Below are 17,275 nucleotides of genomic sequence, written 5' to 3'. Positions count from 1 at the left end.
TTTGTGTGTGTGTATGTGCCTGTGTGTGTGTGTGTGTGTGTGTGTGCGCTCCCCCAGGTCCTGCCGTTTCCCAGTCAGGTGGTGTATAATCGCGTGGGGAAGTGTGGAAGCAGGACGGTGGTCATCCTGCTGAAGACCCTCGCTGAGAAACACCAGTTCAACCTGGTCTCCTCTGACATCCACAACAAGACGCGCCTCAGCAAACATGAACAGGTAAACAACAATTACAGGAGGGGGGTTATTTCGCCTCATAGTGACACACACACACACACACACATTACATTATTAGTGAGTGGCGACACGGCACACAGCACACACACATGACATTTTCGGGAGCTGCCGGTGGAAATCGTTTCCTGTATTTCTTCCATCGGAGTCGTCCTCCTCAGGGGCAGCCAGGAGCAGTGGGCAGACATCATTCATGGCGCCGGGGACCAAGTCCAAGTGCTCAGTCCAGGTCTTGGTCAGGGACCGGACTGTAGAGCATCTGTTCTTCTGCATGTTTTTCATATTGGGTTCTTTGAGAGGAAACTCTTGCGAACACGGGGGGAACATGAGACATTCTCGCTGTGAGGTGACAGTACTAGGTACTGCACCACTGTGCCGCAAGTGAGTGATTTTGGGGTTCAGTGTCTTGCTGAAGATAACTTCGGCACATGCCGGGATCTAGGATCGAACCAGGGACCTTGCGATCCCCAGACGGTTGTTTCCAGATCAATCTCTCATTCAAAGATATAATGAATGTGTTTTGTATTATGAATGTGCAATCCCTTCAAGATCTTTTTAGTCTTTCCTAGAAAGAAAGAAAGAAAGAAAGAAAGAAAGAAAGAAAGAAAGAAAGAAAGAAAGAAAGAAAGAAAGAAAGAAAGAAAGAAAGGAGAATCTATTTATTGAGGCGGTTGTGGCTCAGTGGTAGAGCGGTCGTCCAATGATCATAGGGTCTGCGCTTCGAATTACCACCTCCTCCTATCCACATGTCGAAGTGTCCTTGGGCAAGACACTGAACCCCCAATTGTTTTCAATGAGCAGGCTAGCACCTTGCATTGCAGCTGCCGCCATTGGTGTGTGAATGGGTGAATGAGAGGCCATTGTAAAGCACTTTGGATAAAAGCGCGACATAAGGTCAGCCCATTTACCATATTGATTCCAGGATCATCTTGAGGACATAATGATCTGCTTCCATTGAAATCAGCATCCCTTCCAGACCTCTGAAATGTCAGACCCTGCCAGGGGAAATGCCAACGCAAATGCCAACGTCGAAGAAACATTTCAGCGCACGACTTAAAAACACAATCTCTCTCTCTTTGATCTCCTCACGTTCCGTGGGAGTAACGTTGGTTTACAAAATGAAGGCCATGAGTCTGTCTCCTATAAGACCAAATCTAGTCGCTCTGATGGGCGGTGAGTGTATGTTGCTCTAGCAATGCACATCTGGCTTGTGGTTGGTACTCCAGGACCCCTTTTGGGCGTCCTCCAAGAGTGCCAAACCAATAAACGTCCTTATGCGCCCTTCTATAAACGACACTGCCCACTGGCTGGCCAGGCTCTGCCCTCTCCAGAACAGGTTCTTTCTTAGACAGCCTGTGGAGGAAGTGAGTTATTGTGCATTTCTGTGGTGTGCGCGGTAATGTTTCACATCCTCACAGAACTTTTCCATCAGTGTCGACGTCTTCGGTGAGAAATTGCCTGTAAAGTTGTTTCAAACCACTTCGGACTGGCCAGGAGGTTGTTAAGAATTCATATCCATTGCCGGCCCGATTGGATTTGGAGTAAACATTTTAAAGCTAATATTTAAAAAGCCCCTTGTTTACTCATTCAAGAAACCCGGAGCTGGGCTCTGCACTCTGTCAGACGTCCGTTCTTCATTCCATTCTCAATTTTACATTTTTTAATCTCTTTTTTTTTATCTTTTTTTTTATTTTTATTGTTTCTTATTTTCTATTCTCTTTTATTATATTATCCGTCCTGTTTTATTTACATTTATTTTACTAATTAACTATGTTTCTATTTATCTTTTCTTATTCTGTAAAGCACTGTGTGCTACATTTGCGTGTACAGTATGAACATGTGCTACAGTATAGACATAAAATTGACTTTGAAATTGACTTCCACTACAACCATTAAGCTTAAGAGAAAAAAAGACATAAAATGTCTCTGTGAAAGATACCCCCTCGAAGCTGCAGTGTTTGTGTATGTGTGTGTTTGTGTGCTGATTTATGCAGACTCACACACACACACTGCTCTAAGTTTAGAGACGCTGGTGTAAGTAGCCCTGTCTGGCCAGGTTCTGGACTGATGCTATTGGACCGTTATCCTGTTGGCTCGGTCATTGGTCTGCTAATAGGGTTTGACCAGAACTGAAGCTCTCTGCCTGGGTAGCAAAGCAGTCAGGTCCCGCCTCTCTGTGGAGCTTTATGGGGCCCTATGTGTTCTCGGGGCATAGTGACCTGTCTGTCTGTCTGTCTGTCTGTCTGTCTGTCTGTCTGTCTGTCTGTCTGTCTGTCTGTCTGTCTGTCTGTCTGTCTGTCTGTCTGTCTGTCTGTCTGTCTGTCTGTCTGTCTGTCTGTCTGTCTGTCTGTCTGTCTCTGTTCCCAGGCAACAGGGCTGTAGGGAAAGAACACTTTTCGTTTAAGGTTTAGATCCAGAAATAGTATCAACTTGGTCAGAGGGTTTCTCTGTGCAACTGTGGCCTTCTGCGTCACTGGGCCGCTCACCCACCAAAGATGTTCACCAGCAAACAGATGCACCGCCACCACACACCTTGTGTGCCTGCTGCTCCCTACCACACGCGTACGCAAACACTGGGGAGCCGGCTCGCGCTTGGACACGCAGGCTTCAGCTTGCGACTCCTTACAATATTAAAAGAAACACGATTAATCCTCTTTAAAGACTATTCGTTGAAGTTGATTCAAGACTCCCCCAGCAAAGTGACTCTTTCTGGAAGAGCGAAGGATGGTGAAGAACGGACTTTCATGAGGCGAAGGGGAAAGATACGTAGGGTGGAAGGGTGAGACAAAAAAGTCAGACAGCGAGAGGAACTGAAGGGATGCGGCTAGAACTAGCCTCGTGAGACCACCCTGATGTTCGCCAGCTCACGTTGTCACTCGCAAATCAGTCTGGACTCTCGACGGAGAATATTTTGAGCCCGATGGGAAAACGATCTCGCCGATTAGCGTTGGTTCTGGGGAATTCGAAACGCAAACGGCTACGCCAAGCGGGTTTGTGTGATGAGACCTTTTTGGATTTTTTGTCAGATGGTTCATCCAATCACCCACCAAGCGGTTTTGAAATTGCCTTCCCTTTCCCAAACAGCTCCCAATGGAGGGTTCCCAGACGGTTCTGTGAAGCGAACCATCTGGCAGCATCAGGTTCGGTTAGAACATCTCCGTTTGATAACAGGGAGAAGCACAAGGCAGCCGGGAGTGTTGAAAGGAAGAGAACGGAGAGGATGGCAATGGAAAAGGAGGAGTGGAACAGCAGTAGCTTTCTCTCTGTTTACCCTCCACCCCCCCCCCAGTCCAGCCTTCTAATGTGGCCTGTGAGGAAGCTATAGGGGCGGTGTGCTTAGGGAAGGGGCGTGTGTGTGTGTGTGGAGGGGGGGGGGGAGCAAGTATGCCTGGAATCCCCAAACTATCCTTCACTTTTACTCTCTCTCCCACCCTCCCTTCCCTTCCTAAATCAGAGGGAAGGGGTCGAACAGACGGAGCAGAGTGCAGGGGCGTGTTTGGAAAACAGGAGAGGGAGTGTTGGGCAGCCTTGCCGCTTCCCTTAAATCAACCCAAACGCGTTCCGGGTCCAGACGTCAGAGTGCTGCCGAGGGAGGGGAGGGAGGGAGGTAGACGTGAGCGGTGAGCTAATAGGTTTGGACGAGTCTTAGCTGGGTAGAGCTTTCCCTTCAGGAGATGAAGGGATGAGGAGAGAGAGAGAGAGAGAGAGAGAGAGAGAGAGAGAGAGAGAGGATGGAAATGTACTAGATGTAGAGAAGAAAGGGTTGTCTGGCTAGAATGCCACTGGGGTCTTAGATACTGGAGCGGCTTGTTTACAGTACAGCCATGTACACACAGATCACTGGTACTGATCAAAGACGGCAGCTTAGTAACTCACACTGCGGCACAGCTCAGAGTGACATGGCCGCCCATCATATAAACCGCACACACAACAACGTTCAAATCCGAATGTGTTTGATCTCGACGTTCATGTTGTGAAACCTGAAACCAATTTCTTCGGGATGACGTTTGCTTCGTCCCAGCGTTTCCACGGGGCCTCGTCAGCGGCCCCTGGGCAGCGGGCTCCGTCAGAGGGCCCCGTGGAGTGCGGAGCTAGCATGTGGTGTGGGTTAGCTCTCATTAATGTAATCACGGAAGGATGAGAGGGTCATTTTTCCAGCGGCGGGTGACGTGATGCCTTGGCACTCGGAACGGCGGGATCTCCCAACGCTTCCAAACGACGGCGCACGGCCGTGAAATCACACAGATCTGAGATAGGAAGCTGTAGAAACTACTTAGCTCCGACGAGCAGTTGTTTGGCGGGTGATCTTTGGGTGTAAGTGTCTTATTAAGCCTATTTATACTGTATCAGACAAGCTATGGCTCAAGACTCACAGCTCTGGGAATTCTGTTTACTGTAGCTTCACAGACTGTCAAAAAATCTGGATCACAGAGGTCTTACGCGGTATAAATTAGGCTTTAATTGTTGAAAAAAAATAGGCTATGGCACTCTTGGGTTCCATTAAAAACCCTTCTTTTAGAAAAAGTTGACAGCATGTGCTGAACATGTCTCGGGCCATTCAACTGTGTAATTGTATTCTCTAAAGTTATTTTGAGAGAATGTTTTCTGTTTAATTTGGTACAGTAGTATGATTATGTATGATGATGAGTAATGTGTGTGCTGTGTGTGTGTGTGTGTGTGTGTGTGTGTGTGTGTGTGTGTGTGTGTTTCAGGTGGATCTTATGAGGAACATCAGTAACATCCCCCAGCCCTATCTGTACACCAGACATGTCCACTTCCTCAACTTCACCAGGTAACCATAGCAGAACCACTGAAGAACGTTAAAGTCCCAACGCGCAGTCAGAACCACTGAAGAACGTTAAGGTCCCAACGCGCAGTCAGAACCACTGAAGAACGTTAAAGTCCCAACGCGCAGTCAGAACCACTGAAGAACGTTAAAGTCCCAACACGCAGTCAGAACCACTGAAGAACGTTAAAGTCCCAACGCGCAGTCAGAACAACTGAAAAACGTTAAAGTCCCAACGCGCAGTCAGAACAACTGAAAAACGTTAAAGTCCCAACGCGCAGTCAGAACCACTGAAGAACATTAAAGTCCCAATACGCAGTCAGAACAACTGAAGAACGTTAAAGTCCCAACGTGCAGTCAGAACAACTGAAAAACGTTAAAGTCCCAACGCGCAGTCAGAACAACTGAAAAACGTTAAAGTCCCAACGCGCAGTCAGAACAACTGCAGAACGTTAAAGTCCCAACGCGCAGTCAGAACCTGCTCTGTTTTACTAACGAGTTTTGAGAATCACTGTTGTTGTCATGCAAAAGGGCGTCTGTTGTTGTTGGGCCACCACAGTCGGTAGACAGTTACGTAGTTACTCTGGGTAATGACAACACTTTAATCGACCACATGCCCTTGGTAACACGCCACTCCAAAAATTCAACTGTGGTCTTCTGCTTCTGCCTAAGGACATATAAATCAACATGGAGCTAACCGTCCATTGGAAAACAATTTTACAACTATGTCTGACAGTCTGTCATACATAACTACATGTAACTGTCCATCCATTGGGTTGTCTGTCTGTCCACCTGTATGTCTGATTCTGATCTGTCTGTCTCTCCGTTCCAGGTTCAGGATAGAACAGCCTGTCTACATCAACATAATCCGCGACCCGATCAACCGCTTCCTGTCCAACTACTTCTTCCGGCGCTTCGGAGACTGGCGGGGCGAGCAGAACCACCTCATCCGGACGCCAGGGATGAAGGACGACGAGAGATACCTGGTGAGAGACTCATCCTTTACCCTCTATTCCTGTACCCCCCCCAGGGGGCCATCCTGTACCCCCTGCTGGGTCCTTCATGTCTGAGCCAGTTCCCAGGACCCCGTCTTCCCCCAGGAGTGATCCAGCTCGATGACTGGCTTCTGCGTGGACGTAGATTGATGTCAAGGCTGATAAGAGGCGAACGTTAGACGTCCTGTATTATGACTCAGCTGGCTCTCCTAACGTCCCTTAAGTCCCAATCTGTGAGGTAGTTTGTCTGCTGAGCCCAAGCACAGACTCTGACGTCTCGGGTTTCCCCTTTGAAGCTCCTTAAGCGGAACGGTCCTTAATGAGAACGAAAAAACGATGCACTGTGGGAATCTCGCCGTCGACGACCTCTGACCCTAAAGCGACTTTACTAAACCGAGTCTGGATACTGGACGTGAGTCGATCCCAGACGCTGCTGGAGTACACTGATGTTGAAACAGATCACGAGGCTGATCAGATGGTCTTCAGACGTAATAATGACTTTATTAATGACTGTACACCAATCAGGCCGCGAAGCGCTCATATGACGGAGGTTACCTAACACAGCGCGTGGTTCGCTTTGATGCACCCAGTGACATTTCCCAGAACCGGAGGTGGAATTTGAAAGCTTCGGCACCACGATACATCATGTGACAGGGGATTGATGGCGGATGGTGGTGAGGGCCCTTGGGGGCCGCCTTCCACCTGATTAGTCTGTGCAGAAGACTCAATTAGAGGCGTCGACTCAGTCCCCGGCTGGGTCTGCTTACCTACGCTTACCTACGCTTACCCCTGTGGCGCCCAACACCGCACTCTCAAGTACCGCTTGACGATTTTTAAAATGTCAATTATTACCTTATTTCTACACTAAAACTGTCATTTGTGTATGATTTACGAGAGTTTTATAGAGTGGGGCTCAGCAGGTGGGGTGTGCAGTAGAGTTAGTGGTGAGGTGATTGGTATAATTTGTGTGGAGAGGCATGGACGAACATGGAAGAGGAATTCCCCCTCACTGCTCTCCGGGGTGGCGTGTGTCACACACACACACGCATCTCATGCACACACACGTAGATAGAATACTTAAGTGTGCTGTCATAAATTATTTACAACTACATTCCCCAGACACACACACACACACACAAACTTGCATTGTAAACTCCTGTACTCCTGTCCTGTATTGTCAGAGATACTGAACAACAACTATAAGCTGTCTGACTGGGTGTAATTAAGTTCTGCAGCGCGGTCCCTGGAGTTCTGGAGCATCGAGTTATTAAAGTATGCAGCACAAGGGGCCCCCTTTCCACAGTATAGGGGGACTGTGCTGCCTGGCTGACTCACCTGTGTGTGTGAGTGTGTGTGTTCCAGTGTGTGCCTAAGTCGGTGTATGTAAGCTTGTGTGTATGCGTGTGTGTGTGCGTGCCTGTCTGTGTGTGCATATATATCTCTGGGGTCGGCTGTGTCAACACACTCACATTGTTGGGGCCGACCCCTAGGTAGAGAGAGTAGAGGCAGAGCAGAGCTGGTGTGGTCTGCGTTAGCCTCCAGCATAGCGTTAGCCTCCAGCATAGTGTTAGCCTCCAGCATAGCGTTAGCCTCCAGCATAGAGTTAGCCTCAAGCATAGCGTAGTGTTAGCCTCCAGCATAGAGTTAGCCTCAAGCATAGCGTTAGCCTCCAGCATAGCGTTAGCCTCCAGCATAGCGTTAGCCTCCAGCATAGAGTTAGCCTCAAGCATAGTGTTAGCCTCAATCATAGTGTTAGCCTCAAGCATAGAGTTAGCCTCAAGCATAGTGTTAGCCTCAATCATAGTGTTAGCCTCCAGCATAGCGTTAGCCTCCAGCATAGAGTTAGCCTCAAGCATAGTGTTAGCCTCAATCATAGTGTTAGCCTCAAGCATAGCAGTGTAGCATTAGCCTCCAGCATAGCGTTAGCCTCCAATGTAGCATTAGCCTCCAGCTGGCACTGAGCATTGCATACAGTGTCGATGAAAGAACACTGTCCGATTCCTCGCAGGCAGAGCCGGGCCGAACGCACGTGTTATTGAGACATTCCTGTGGTGGACTTTAGATTTTCCATCAGTCCCACTCCCTCTGAACACACACACATACACACACCCTTACACACTCCCACACATACATGGGGACACCGACACAGACACACACACTTGCATACATTGAGACAGACACACACTAGCACTCACATACAGACACACGTGGACACACATTCACACACACAAAGAAGTACACACACATAGACACTCACACACACACAAAAACAACTGTTTTTCTAACTTCTGTCTTTCTCTTAAAAGCATCTCTCTTTCTCTTAGAGTTTCCTAAAATAACACCTATATTAGCCTATTTTATACTATTTCCACTGTTCATTCTCCCAGCTACAGTAAGATGATTGCCTCACTGCAAAAGCATGTGTGTGTTTGTGTTAGTGAGTGTGTGTGTGTTTTGTCCTTCTCTGAAATGCATAATAAATTGCCTTAAAAGCATAATGAATTGCCTTAAATAACACCTATATTAGCCTACTTTATACGATTCCCACTGTTCATTCCCCCAGCTACAGTAAGATGATTGCCTCACTGCAAAAGCATGTGTGTGTTTGTGTTAGTGAGTGTGTGTGTGTGCGCGCACGCTTAGTAGGCACGCGTATGCGAATCGACTCCATGACCTTTGCCGTCACAGGAGGAAATTGCTGTTTCAGTGTGTCAGGCAAGCGTGTGTGTGTTCGTCTGTGTATTAAAGGCAGGCAGCCAGGAGAGAGAGATGGGGGAGAGAGAGATGAAGGGAGACAGACAGAGAGGTGAGAGAGAGAGATGAGAGAGAGAGTTGCGTAAGAGAGAGAGTAGGCTATACTTGCACCATTCTTTGACTCAACACATGGCTCAGCATTCTCTAGTTTCTGCCTGACCAGATGACACAAGCACAGTAGCTGAGGTAAAGTGAGGTGATCCTCAAATCTGCCAACACAGCATTACCTACTTTCGCTCCCGGGAACGCAGGTGTGTGTACAGACACACACACACACACACACACACGCACACACACACACACACACACACACACACGCACACACACACCTGCGAGTGGATGATCTCAGAGGCAATTTTTGGCATTAGTAAAACAAAAATAAGAAAATGAGCTTTCACTGCTCTCCAGACACGCGAACGCCACAGTAATCAGTCAGTCGGTTAGTCTCGGCCAAACGCAGCCGGCACGCCAGCGAAGTGGCAAAAGAGTTTATGTGTGTAGAGTATAGTGCTGCGCTTGCCACCGCTGCTTCACACGGTGAGAGGGAAAGGAGTTTAGACAGTTTCGTCTTGTCTTACCAACAACATGTCTCGGTCTAAATAGCTGTAATCCAGAACGCAGTGTGAGTAACGGCTGGGGGTGACGCCGAGTCGCCCTCGCAGTGCTAATGGCTTTTCCTCTGTTGAAGAGGGGGAGAGTGCATTGTCCATCTGGAGAAAGTGTGTGCTCGTGTGTGTTTGGAAGTGTGTGTGTGTGTGTATGTGTGTGTGTGTGTGTGTGTGTGTGTGTGTGTGTGTGTGTGTGTGCGCGCACGTGTGTACATAGCAGTTTATAAATTAGCACGGCTGGCTTCCCAGAGGTCCCCTAAGTGACGAGTGGGGGTCTCGTATCGAGAGACTTCCTGGCAAGGTCCTTGTAAGTGTGTGTGTGTGTGTGTGTGTGTGTGTGTGTGTGTGGGGAAGTGTGTGTGTGTGAGGGGGCAGAGTCACATGTGTGATTTCCTGTCCCTTTCCCTCCATCACTTTCTCTCTGCAATAACTTCTCCCACTCAGTTTCTCATTCCTGTGCTATGGGAGTTGATCCTGGACAGTTTTGAAAGCAGGATGTTGGTTTGGCAAGTATAGGAGTTGTTGGGTAGCTGTTAAAGGCAGCTGTGTTTCATATCTTTTAATGGGGGGGTGTTTTGGAGGGATTAAAAACAAAATTAGAACGTTAGTAGTATAGTTACTAAACGTATCCAGAAGCTTTTTGTCTGTAGTATAGATCTTAAGTTCTGCAGTCTTTTCAACCTCAAGATGGCATGAAATGATACATGGATTTGAAGTGTTGGGACTCAGCCATTCACTCCTGTTATGCTCATTTGATATGCTGTGCTGTGTGTGTGTGAAAGAGAGAGAAAGAGAGAGACAGAGATGGAGAGAGACAGGGATAGAGAGGAGGGACCAAGACATACCAATACAGAGACAGAGAGATACTGTCGAAAGAGACGGTCAGAGATGGAGAGAGACAGAGAGAGAGGGGGGACAGGGACATAGAGACAGAAAGAGAGAGAGAGGGAGGGACAGAGAGACAGAGAGAGAGGAGGGACAGGGACATACAGAGACAGAAAGAGAGAGAGAGGGGGAACAGAGACAGAAAGAGAGAGAGAGGGTGGGACAGAGAGAGAGGGTGGGACAGAGAGAGAGGGGGGACAGGGACATACAGAGACAAAAAGAGAGAGAGAGGGAGGGACAGAGAGAGAGGGGGGACAGGGACATACAGAGACAGAAAGAGAGAGAAAGGGACAGAGAGAGAGAGGGTGGGACAGAGAGAGAGGGTGGGACAGAGAGAGAGGGGGGACAGGGACATACAGAGACAGAAAAAGAGAGAGAGGGTGGGACAGAGAGAGAGGGGGGACAGGGACATACAGAGACAGAAAGAGAGAGAGAGGGAGGGACAGAGAGAGAGAGGGGGGACAGGGACATACAGAGACAGAAAGAGAGAGAAAGGGACAGAGAGAGAGAGTGGTGGTAGTCATAGTACTGTATTGATGTGGTCTTGGTCACCGGGGTCTTCAGTCACTGTTACACAATGTACTGGTGTGTTCTGCTGGCGTTCCGTGTTCCACCACGGTACTTGCGGTTCTTTTGATGCTACTCCCAGTTGCGCTGTTCTCTAATCATCAACAAACAGCCTCCCTCTTCCTCTGTGCAGCGCGGGCAAGTCAAACAAACAGTTCTGAACGTTCAAACAAACCCTGAACATTGTAGCAGTGGACGGGGTGTGACAATTGTAGCTTTCAGCTCAGAGCAGAGATAGTCACTCATTCAGGACATGTTTTACAGCAGTCTATTGTGAGTATAGAGCGGGGTTCACCTCTGGCTGTCCCTGTCTTAACTACAGTGTTTAAGCATGTTTTTAGGGAACAGAGAAGTTTGCAGTGGTTTTCCTGAAGAGGAGGCGAGGAGGAGGATGGAGAACCAGGGCATCTTAGCTGGTACCTGTGGACATTACATTACCCTACAGACATTTAGCAAACGCTTTTATCCAAAGTGACATATTTGCATTTGACTGTACTGTAGGTAGTCAGTGTATTACTACTCAGCAGGACTCACAAGTGCATCTCCTTTCTGAACAAGTGACTGAGTAGAATCTAGTGCTGAAGGCAAAGTGCAAGAGTAGCAAAATATAAATACAATAGGTGCTTAAGAACTTCTTGAAGAGGTCAGTTTGGGGCCTGCGGCGAAAGATGGACAACGACTCTGTTGTCATGACGTCGTTGGGCGGTTCATTCCACCACTGCGGGACCAGGACACAGAAGAGAGCCGTGACCGTATCGATCGACCGCAGGGGCCTCGGGGTGACGGGGCAACCGCTCGTCCCCGAGGTGGACGCGTCCTCTGGTTCCATTCAGACTGAGTCTGTCTCTGAGGACTTGGTCTGGTCTCATCATCAATCCATTTGATCCAGGGCAGAGCCAGGCCAGGCAGTCATGGAAGAGAGGATAGCACCCCCTGGTGGGCAATGGAGATAATTGCATGCCAACCACCCCCCCCCCCCCAACTCCCTATAATCATAATATTCTACTAACAAGCGTACTGACAGCTATGTTGTTATCGGGACATACAAACAGACATGTGCTTCGCTAACTGCTCGCAGCGCTGGGGGGAAGACGGGAAAGTGCTGTACATCGTTAACTAATTAACCGATTAACTAATTTGCCGCCTCTGCTCGGCTCCGGAGGGGAACAGAAGCGAGGGATGAGAGAGGGGGGAGAGAGAAAGGGAACCGCGCTCTAGAGAAGAGGAGGAGGGACAGCTGGTTAGTTCCGAATTCACGAGCAGCCAGCGGCTTTTGTTTGTTACGTAAGGCTCCTTTCCACCGTACTTTCTGTCCCTCTCTTTCTCTATCTACCTCTCTCTACCCCTCCCTCCCCCCCCCCGAATATTCTCTCTCTCCCTTCGTAAACTGCCCGTCGCCAAGCTGAACCGGTGGACAGCGCCGACCGAGGCGAGTGGCGGCCCCGGGGTTAGGGACTGCGTCGTAGTGGGTGTGTTTTGCCGCGGGGGCGTGGGTGACTGCTGCTCCGGCCGTACAGTGGGGGCGCCAGACGCTGACATGACGGACTGCGCACAGGTGTGTGTCCCCCCCTCCCTGCCATCTGCCTCACAGGGGAGGGAGGGAGGGGGGGGGGGTGTTGTCAGCCCAGCTCCGCTGATGTCATTATTTCCTAAATATGCTCTCCTCGTTCTTTTCTCCTGGACTGGACACCGCCGCCTTCTCCTGCTTGCCGTGTGCGTGTCCATGGCTGTGCTCGTGTTTATTCATGCATAGTGTGCGTGTGTCCGTCCATGCCTGTGTGTGTGAGAGTGTGTGTCCATGCCTGTGTGTGTGAGAGTGTGTGTCCATGCCTGTGTGTGTGAGAGTGTGTGTCCATGCCTGTGTGTGTGAGAGTGTGTGTCCATGCCTGTGTGTGTGAGAGTGTGTGTCCATGCCTGTGTGTGTGAGAGTGTGTGTCCATGCCTGTGTGTGTGAGAGTGTGTGTCCATGCCTGTGTGTGTGAGTGTGTGTCCATGCCTGTGTGTGTGAGTGTGTGTCCATGCCTGTGTGTGTGAGAGTGTGTGTCCATGCCTGTGTGTGTGAGAGTGTGTGTCCATGCCTGTGTGTGAGAGTGTGTGTCCATGCCTGTGTGTGAGAGTGTGTGTCCATGCCTGTGTGTGTGAGTGTGTGTGTCCATGCCTGTGTGTGTGAGAGTGTGTGTCCATGCCTGTGTGTGTGAGAGTGTGTGTCCATGCCTGTGTGTGAGAGTGTGTGTCCATGCCTGTGTGTGTGAGAGTGTGTGTCCATGCCTGTGTGTGTGAGAGTGTGTGTCCATGCCTGTGTGTGTGAGAGTGTGTGTCCATGCCTGTGTGTGTGAGAGAGTGTGTCCATGCCTGTGTGTGTGAGAGTGTGTGTCCATGCCTGTGTGTGTGAGAGTGTGTGTCCATGCCTGTGTGTGTGAGAGTGTGTGTCCATGCCTGTGTGTGTGAGAGTGTGTGTCCATGCCTGTGTGTGTGAGAGTGTGTGTCCATGCCTGTGTGTGTGAGAGTGTGTGTCCATGCCTGTGTGTGTGAGAGTGTGTGTCCATGCCTGTGTGTGTGAGAGTGTGTGTAACAGTGAAGTCAGTGGCCAGAGATTCATATGAGTCACAGCTCTGAACCTCTTTAATACACGTGATGATAGAGACTGGGTTTGATTACTGGGATTTCAAGGGTCTAGCTGAGTGTGTGTGTGTGTGTGTGTGTGTGTGTGTGTGTGTGTGTGTGTGTGTGTGTGTGTGTGTGTGAGAAGTGGGGAATATAGCTCATAAAAACACTTCAATCTGAAAGGTGTTGAAGAACAGTGAATAACTATGTACAAGATATGTGTGTGTATGCGTGTAAAAGGGTGCGTGTGTGTGTGTGTGTGTGTGTGTATGCATACCTGTACATGCGTACATGAGCAGTGTTTATGTTCCCTCAGTGTGGGGTCCTTTCAAGCTCAGTCACCCGGTTCCCAGCTCTTACCCCCGTCCCCTCACCTCTCACCCCCATAGTCGGGCTCCCTTCCTGGGCCCGGCGAAGGCTGGGAGGGCCCCGGGCCTCTGGTTCTCGCTCGTCCACCTTAACCTCGGCGATGGAGCATCCAAGCCCAGGTGATTAACTTGACAAACGATCCTCTCCCAGGCAGAGCTGAGGCCCTGGTCATCTATCAGCAGGCCGGCCGCCGAGAAGCGTAGAAACCCCCCACTATAGATCTGTCAACACCCTCCACCCCATACACACCGGTGGTAAGTGGGTGTGTGTATGAGTGCAAGTACTGTGTGTGTGTGTATGCGTACGAGTATGTAGCCTTTGTGAGTGTGTGTGTGTGCATGTATGTGTGCATATGCGTATGAGTGTAGACTATTGCAGTGTGTGTGTGTGTGTGTGTGTGTGTATGCATATGTGTGTGTTCTCTCTCTATTTTTCAAGTTTTTGTTTTGTTCAGCCATGTGGTTGCCATCTTTAAATCTTATGTCACCTGACATGGATTTGACTCTCGAGTTTGTAATAATCACACACACACGGATCGGGTCTGACTTTTGTCTTTCATGTGTGTTTTTAATCTCTCTCTCTCTCTCTCTCTCTCTCTCTCTCTCTTTCATGTGTCTTTAACCTCTCTCTCTCTCTTTCATGTGTGTTTTTAATCTCTCTCTTTCTCTCTCTCTCTCTCTCTGTGGGCCTCGTTCGGCCCACTGGTTAGTCACAGTCTCAGAGGCGGTTTAGTGTTTCAGCTTCAGTCCCCATAAAGCGCTCCAACAACTTGACGGCGTTTTTCCTCAAGTCACCCGGTCACTTTCTGCTGGACGCCGGAGGCTTCGTAGCAGGCTGAGCAAAAGCCACGTAACCAAGGAGCACAGCTGTTTTCGACGCATATTTTTCAACAACAACAAAACGGATTTAGAATGTGTTATCAGCTCTCACTGTTTATTTGTTCTCTAGAATGCTCACATGGATCAGAAAGAAACGTGTTATATTCTGTAACTAACGCTGAAACGCTTGTCTTTTTTTTTGCTCTCGTGGAGCTGCTGGTCATCTGGATCCTGCTACAGATATAACTGACCACGTCACAGGTTGTGGTTGGTTGTGGAGTTTCTTTCCCCAGCTGATAAAGATAGGAAACATGGTTTGAGTTCCTTGCAGGCTGTGTGCTATAGTGAAGGGCTCCCCCTGGTGGGAATTGTTGAGTATTACATCGGGGGATCACACCTGGAGACTGACTTGAGTCATTTCTGTCTCCCTAGGACATCAATGTGTGTATCCTGGAGAATTACCCAGAATGCTCCAATCCCAGACTCTTCTACATCATCCCTTATTTCTGTGGACAGCATCCCCAGTGCAGGTATGAACCACTTCCTGGTTTCATTTGGGATAAACCTTTATAGATTACTGAATTCAAACATTTGTATATTTGCACATTGTTAACTGATTATTTTAAACATTTGTTTTATAGCTTGATAGTATTATTTGAGAGGAAAGATCATTTTTCTATCTCCCTCTCTCCCTGCCTCAGGGAGCCGGGGGTATGGGCTCTGGAGAGGGCCAAGCAGAACGTGGTGGAGAACTTCCTGCTGGTGGGGATCCTGGAGGAGCTAGAGGACGTTCTCCTCCTGCTGGAGAGACTCCTACCTCACTACTTCTCTGGAGTGCTCAGCATCTACAAGAGCCCAGGTACACACACACACACACACACACACACACACACACACTCACATGCACACAGCTGACTGTCGGGGTCTTTTTGAGTGAGTGCGACACTTCAATCACTTCCTGCTCTGTCTCCCCCCCACCCCCCCCCATCCCCGCGCAGACTACAGGAAGATGGGCAACATGACGGGCACGGTACGGAAGCACACGCCCACCCTGGAGGCACTGCAGGTGCTCTACCACCGCATGCGCTACGAGTACGACTTCTACAACTTCATCCGGGACCAGTTCCACCTCACCAAGAGGAAGATCGGCCTCAAGTCGGTGTCGCGGCCGCCGGCGCACCAGCCCTCGTTCCTGCGCGGGCTGGAGATGCACACCCTCGACCCCCTGGACGAGGACGAGGACCCAGAGACTGACCTGGAGGACGCCAACAGCTGGCTGGTGCAGCCCTGAGCTCGAGGACGTGATGCAGTGCTACCTCTGTGGGGCGGAGGTGGCAGGTTTACAGGGGGGGGGGGGCGCCTACGGCCCCCCCTGTCTGTCAGCATTCCCGACGAGGAAGTGAGGAGGTTGGGAGTGTGTGTGTGTGGATCCCTGATGCCCGTGTTTTTAACGGGCTCCACGTTCCATCTGTTCAGAGACTTCTCCCACCCCCCCCCCCCCCACCGCCGCCCCCGCCCCGCTCGCCGCAAAGGACCATGGGAGCGGGCAGGCGGACAGAGCGGGAGAGGCAGATGGACGGACTGCCATATTTAAAGATTGACTAGAATAATGGAAATTGGAAATAATTCTATCTTTAAAGATCCATTGGGTTGTTTTAAAGTTCCATTGGGTTGTTTTAAAGTTTTGTTTTCTTTCTTTTATGTTTGTTTGTTTGATCCTGAATACAGTTCTGTTGTGGGATCAATCTCTGGGTGAGATATGAGTGGAAGATTTGGACTTCGGGCTGAGACATTTTCAGTTTTGGGTGGAGTGGTGGTGGCAGGGAGGGGTTAGGGTTAAGATGATAGGGGAGGGCTTGTGGTGGAGGAGGTTCCAGGTCTTCTCCCATCCTTTCATCCCTCTCTTTCTTCTCCTCCTCACATTCTGCCCATTCTTAGGGCCCCTGTTCTCATGTGCGATTAAAAGTGCCAAATGTTTAATGCCATTGTGTCATTGTCACCCTGGACGTCTCAACAAAGTGCCAAACCTCGCTCACAGGGTCTCTGTTGCTGTACAACCCCAGATTGGGAGAGTCCATATCATCACGGGGAGGGGGGTGGTGGGGGGGTAGTTGTGACTTGGACCAGTCCATTATAGTTGCGATGCATCATCTGTGTACTTGTGGGGAGCGTATGAGGGTGAAGCACTCAGCTATGAATTCAGAGAATTCCAATGGAGTGCCTAAGATTGGATCTGACATCAGTGTTGGTCAAGCTGTCAGTGGATTAAGTTTGAAGATGGGATTTATGCAAACGGCAATTAGTGTCTAGCAAACTGAATTGCAATTCTCAGTGGTCAATAGCTTTGATGCTTGGACCCTTAAGCTATAATTTGGGACAGTCCGTCGACTTCAACGTGGGTTATAAAGATCCGTGGACATGTATATATTTTTCCACCAAAAGTATGAAGTCTTGATTAATCCAAAACTTTAAACATTGACAGATCAACTCTCCAGACCCATTGACAAGTTGTTTACAGCTAAGCATCACGTTAGCCCCATGCTCATCATACTGTACTTGGCTTCACCTGAGTTGTCTTCGACACAAGCTTATGTTGTTTCTGTCTTTCAAGCTTCTGAATTGGGGCTAGTCATCAAAGCAGGATGATGAAGCTAGCCAGTG

The 17,275-nt window shown here is 49.3% G+C and overlaps 1 protein-coding gene across 1 annotated transcript in view; it reads left to right on the top strand.

Moving 5' to 3' along the window:
- The window catches only part of usta (uronyl 2-sulfotransferase a), a gene marked incomplete at both ends in the record, with an annotated part of 57,187 nt that extends 41,282 nt beyond the window's left edge, over positions 1 to 15,905 (top strand). Inside the window, 6 exon segments of the mRNA XM_084453637.1 lie at positions 58 to 213; positions 4,941 to 5,020; positions 5,847 to 6,000; positions 15,047 to 15,144; positions 15,316 to 15,473; positions 15,613 to 15,905. Of these exon segments, the coding sequence (XP_084309763.1) occupies positions 58 to 213; positions 4,941 to 5,020; positions 5,847 to 6,000; positions 15,047 to 15,144; positions 15,316 to 15,473; positions 15,613 to 15,905 (939 nt within the window).
- Positions 15,906 to 17,275: the final 1,370 nt, after the last annotated feature.

This window comes from Borostomias antarcticus (genome assembly GCF_949987555.1).
Source record: "Borostomias antarcticus genome assembly, chromosome: 19".
Taxonomy (NCBI): Eukaryota; Metazoa; Chordata; class Actinopteri; order Stomiiformes; family Stomiidae; genus Borostomias; species Borostomias antarcticus.
This window is presented reverse-complemented; position numbering and strand designations above follow the sequence as displayed.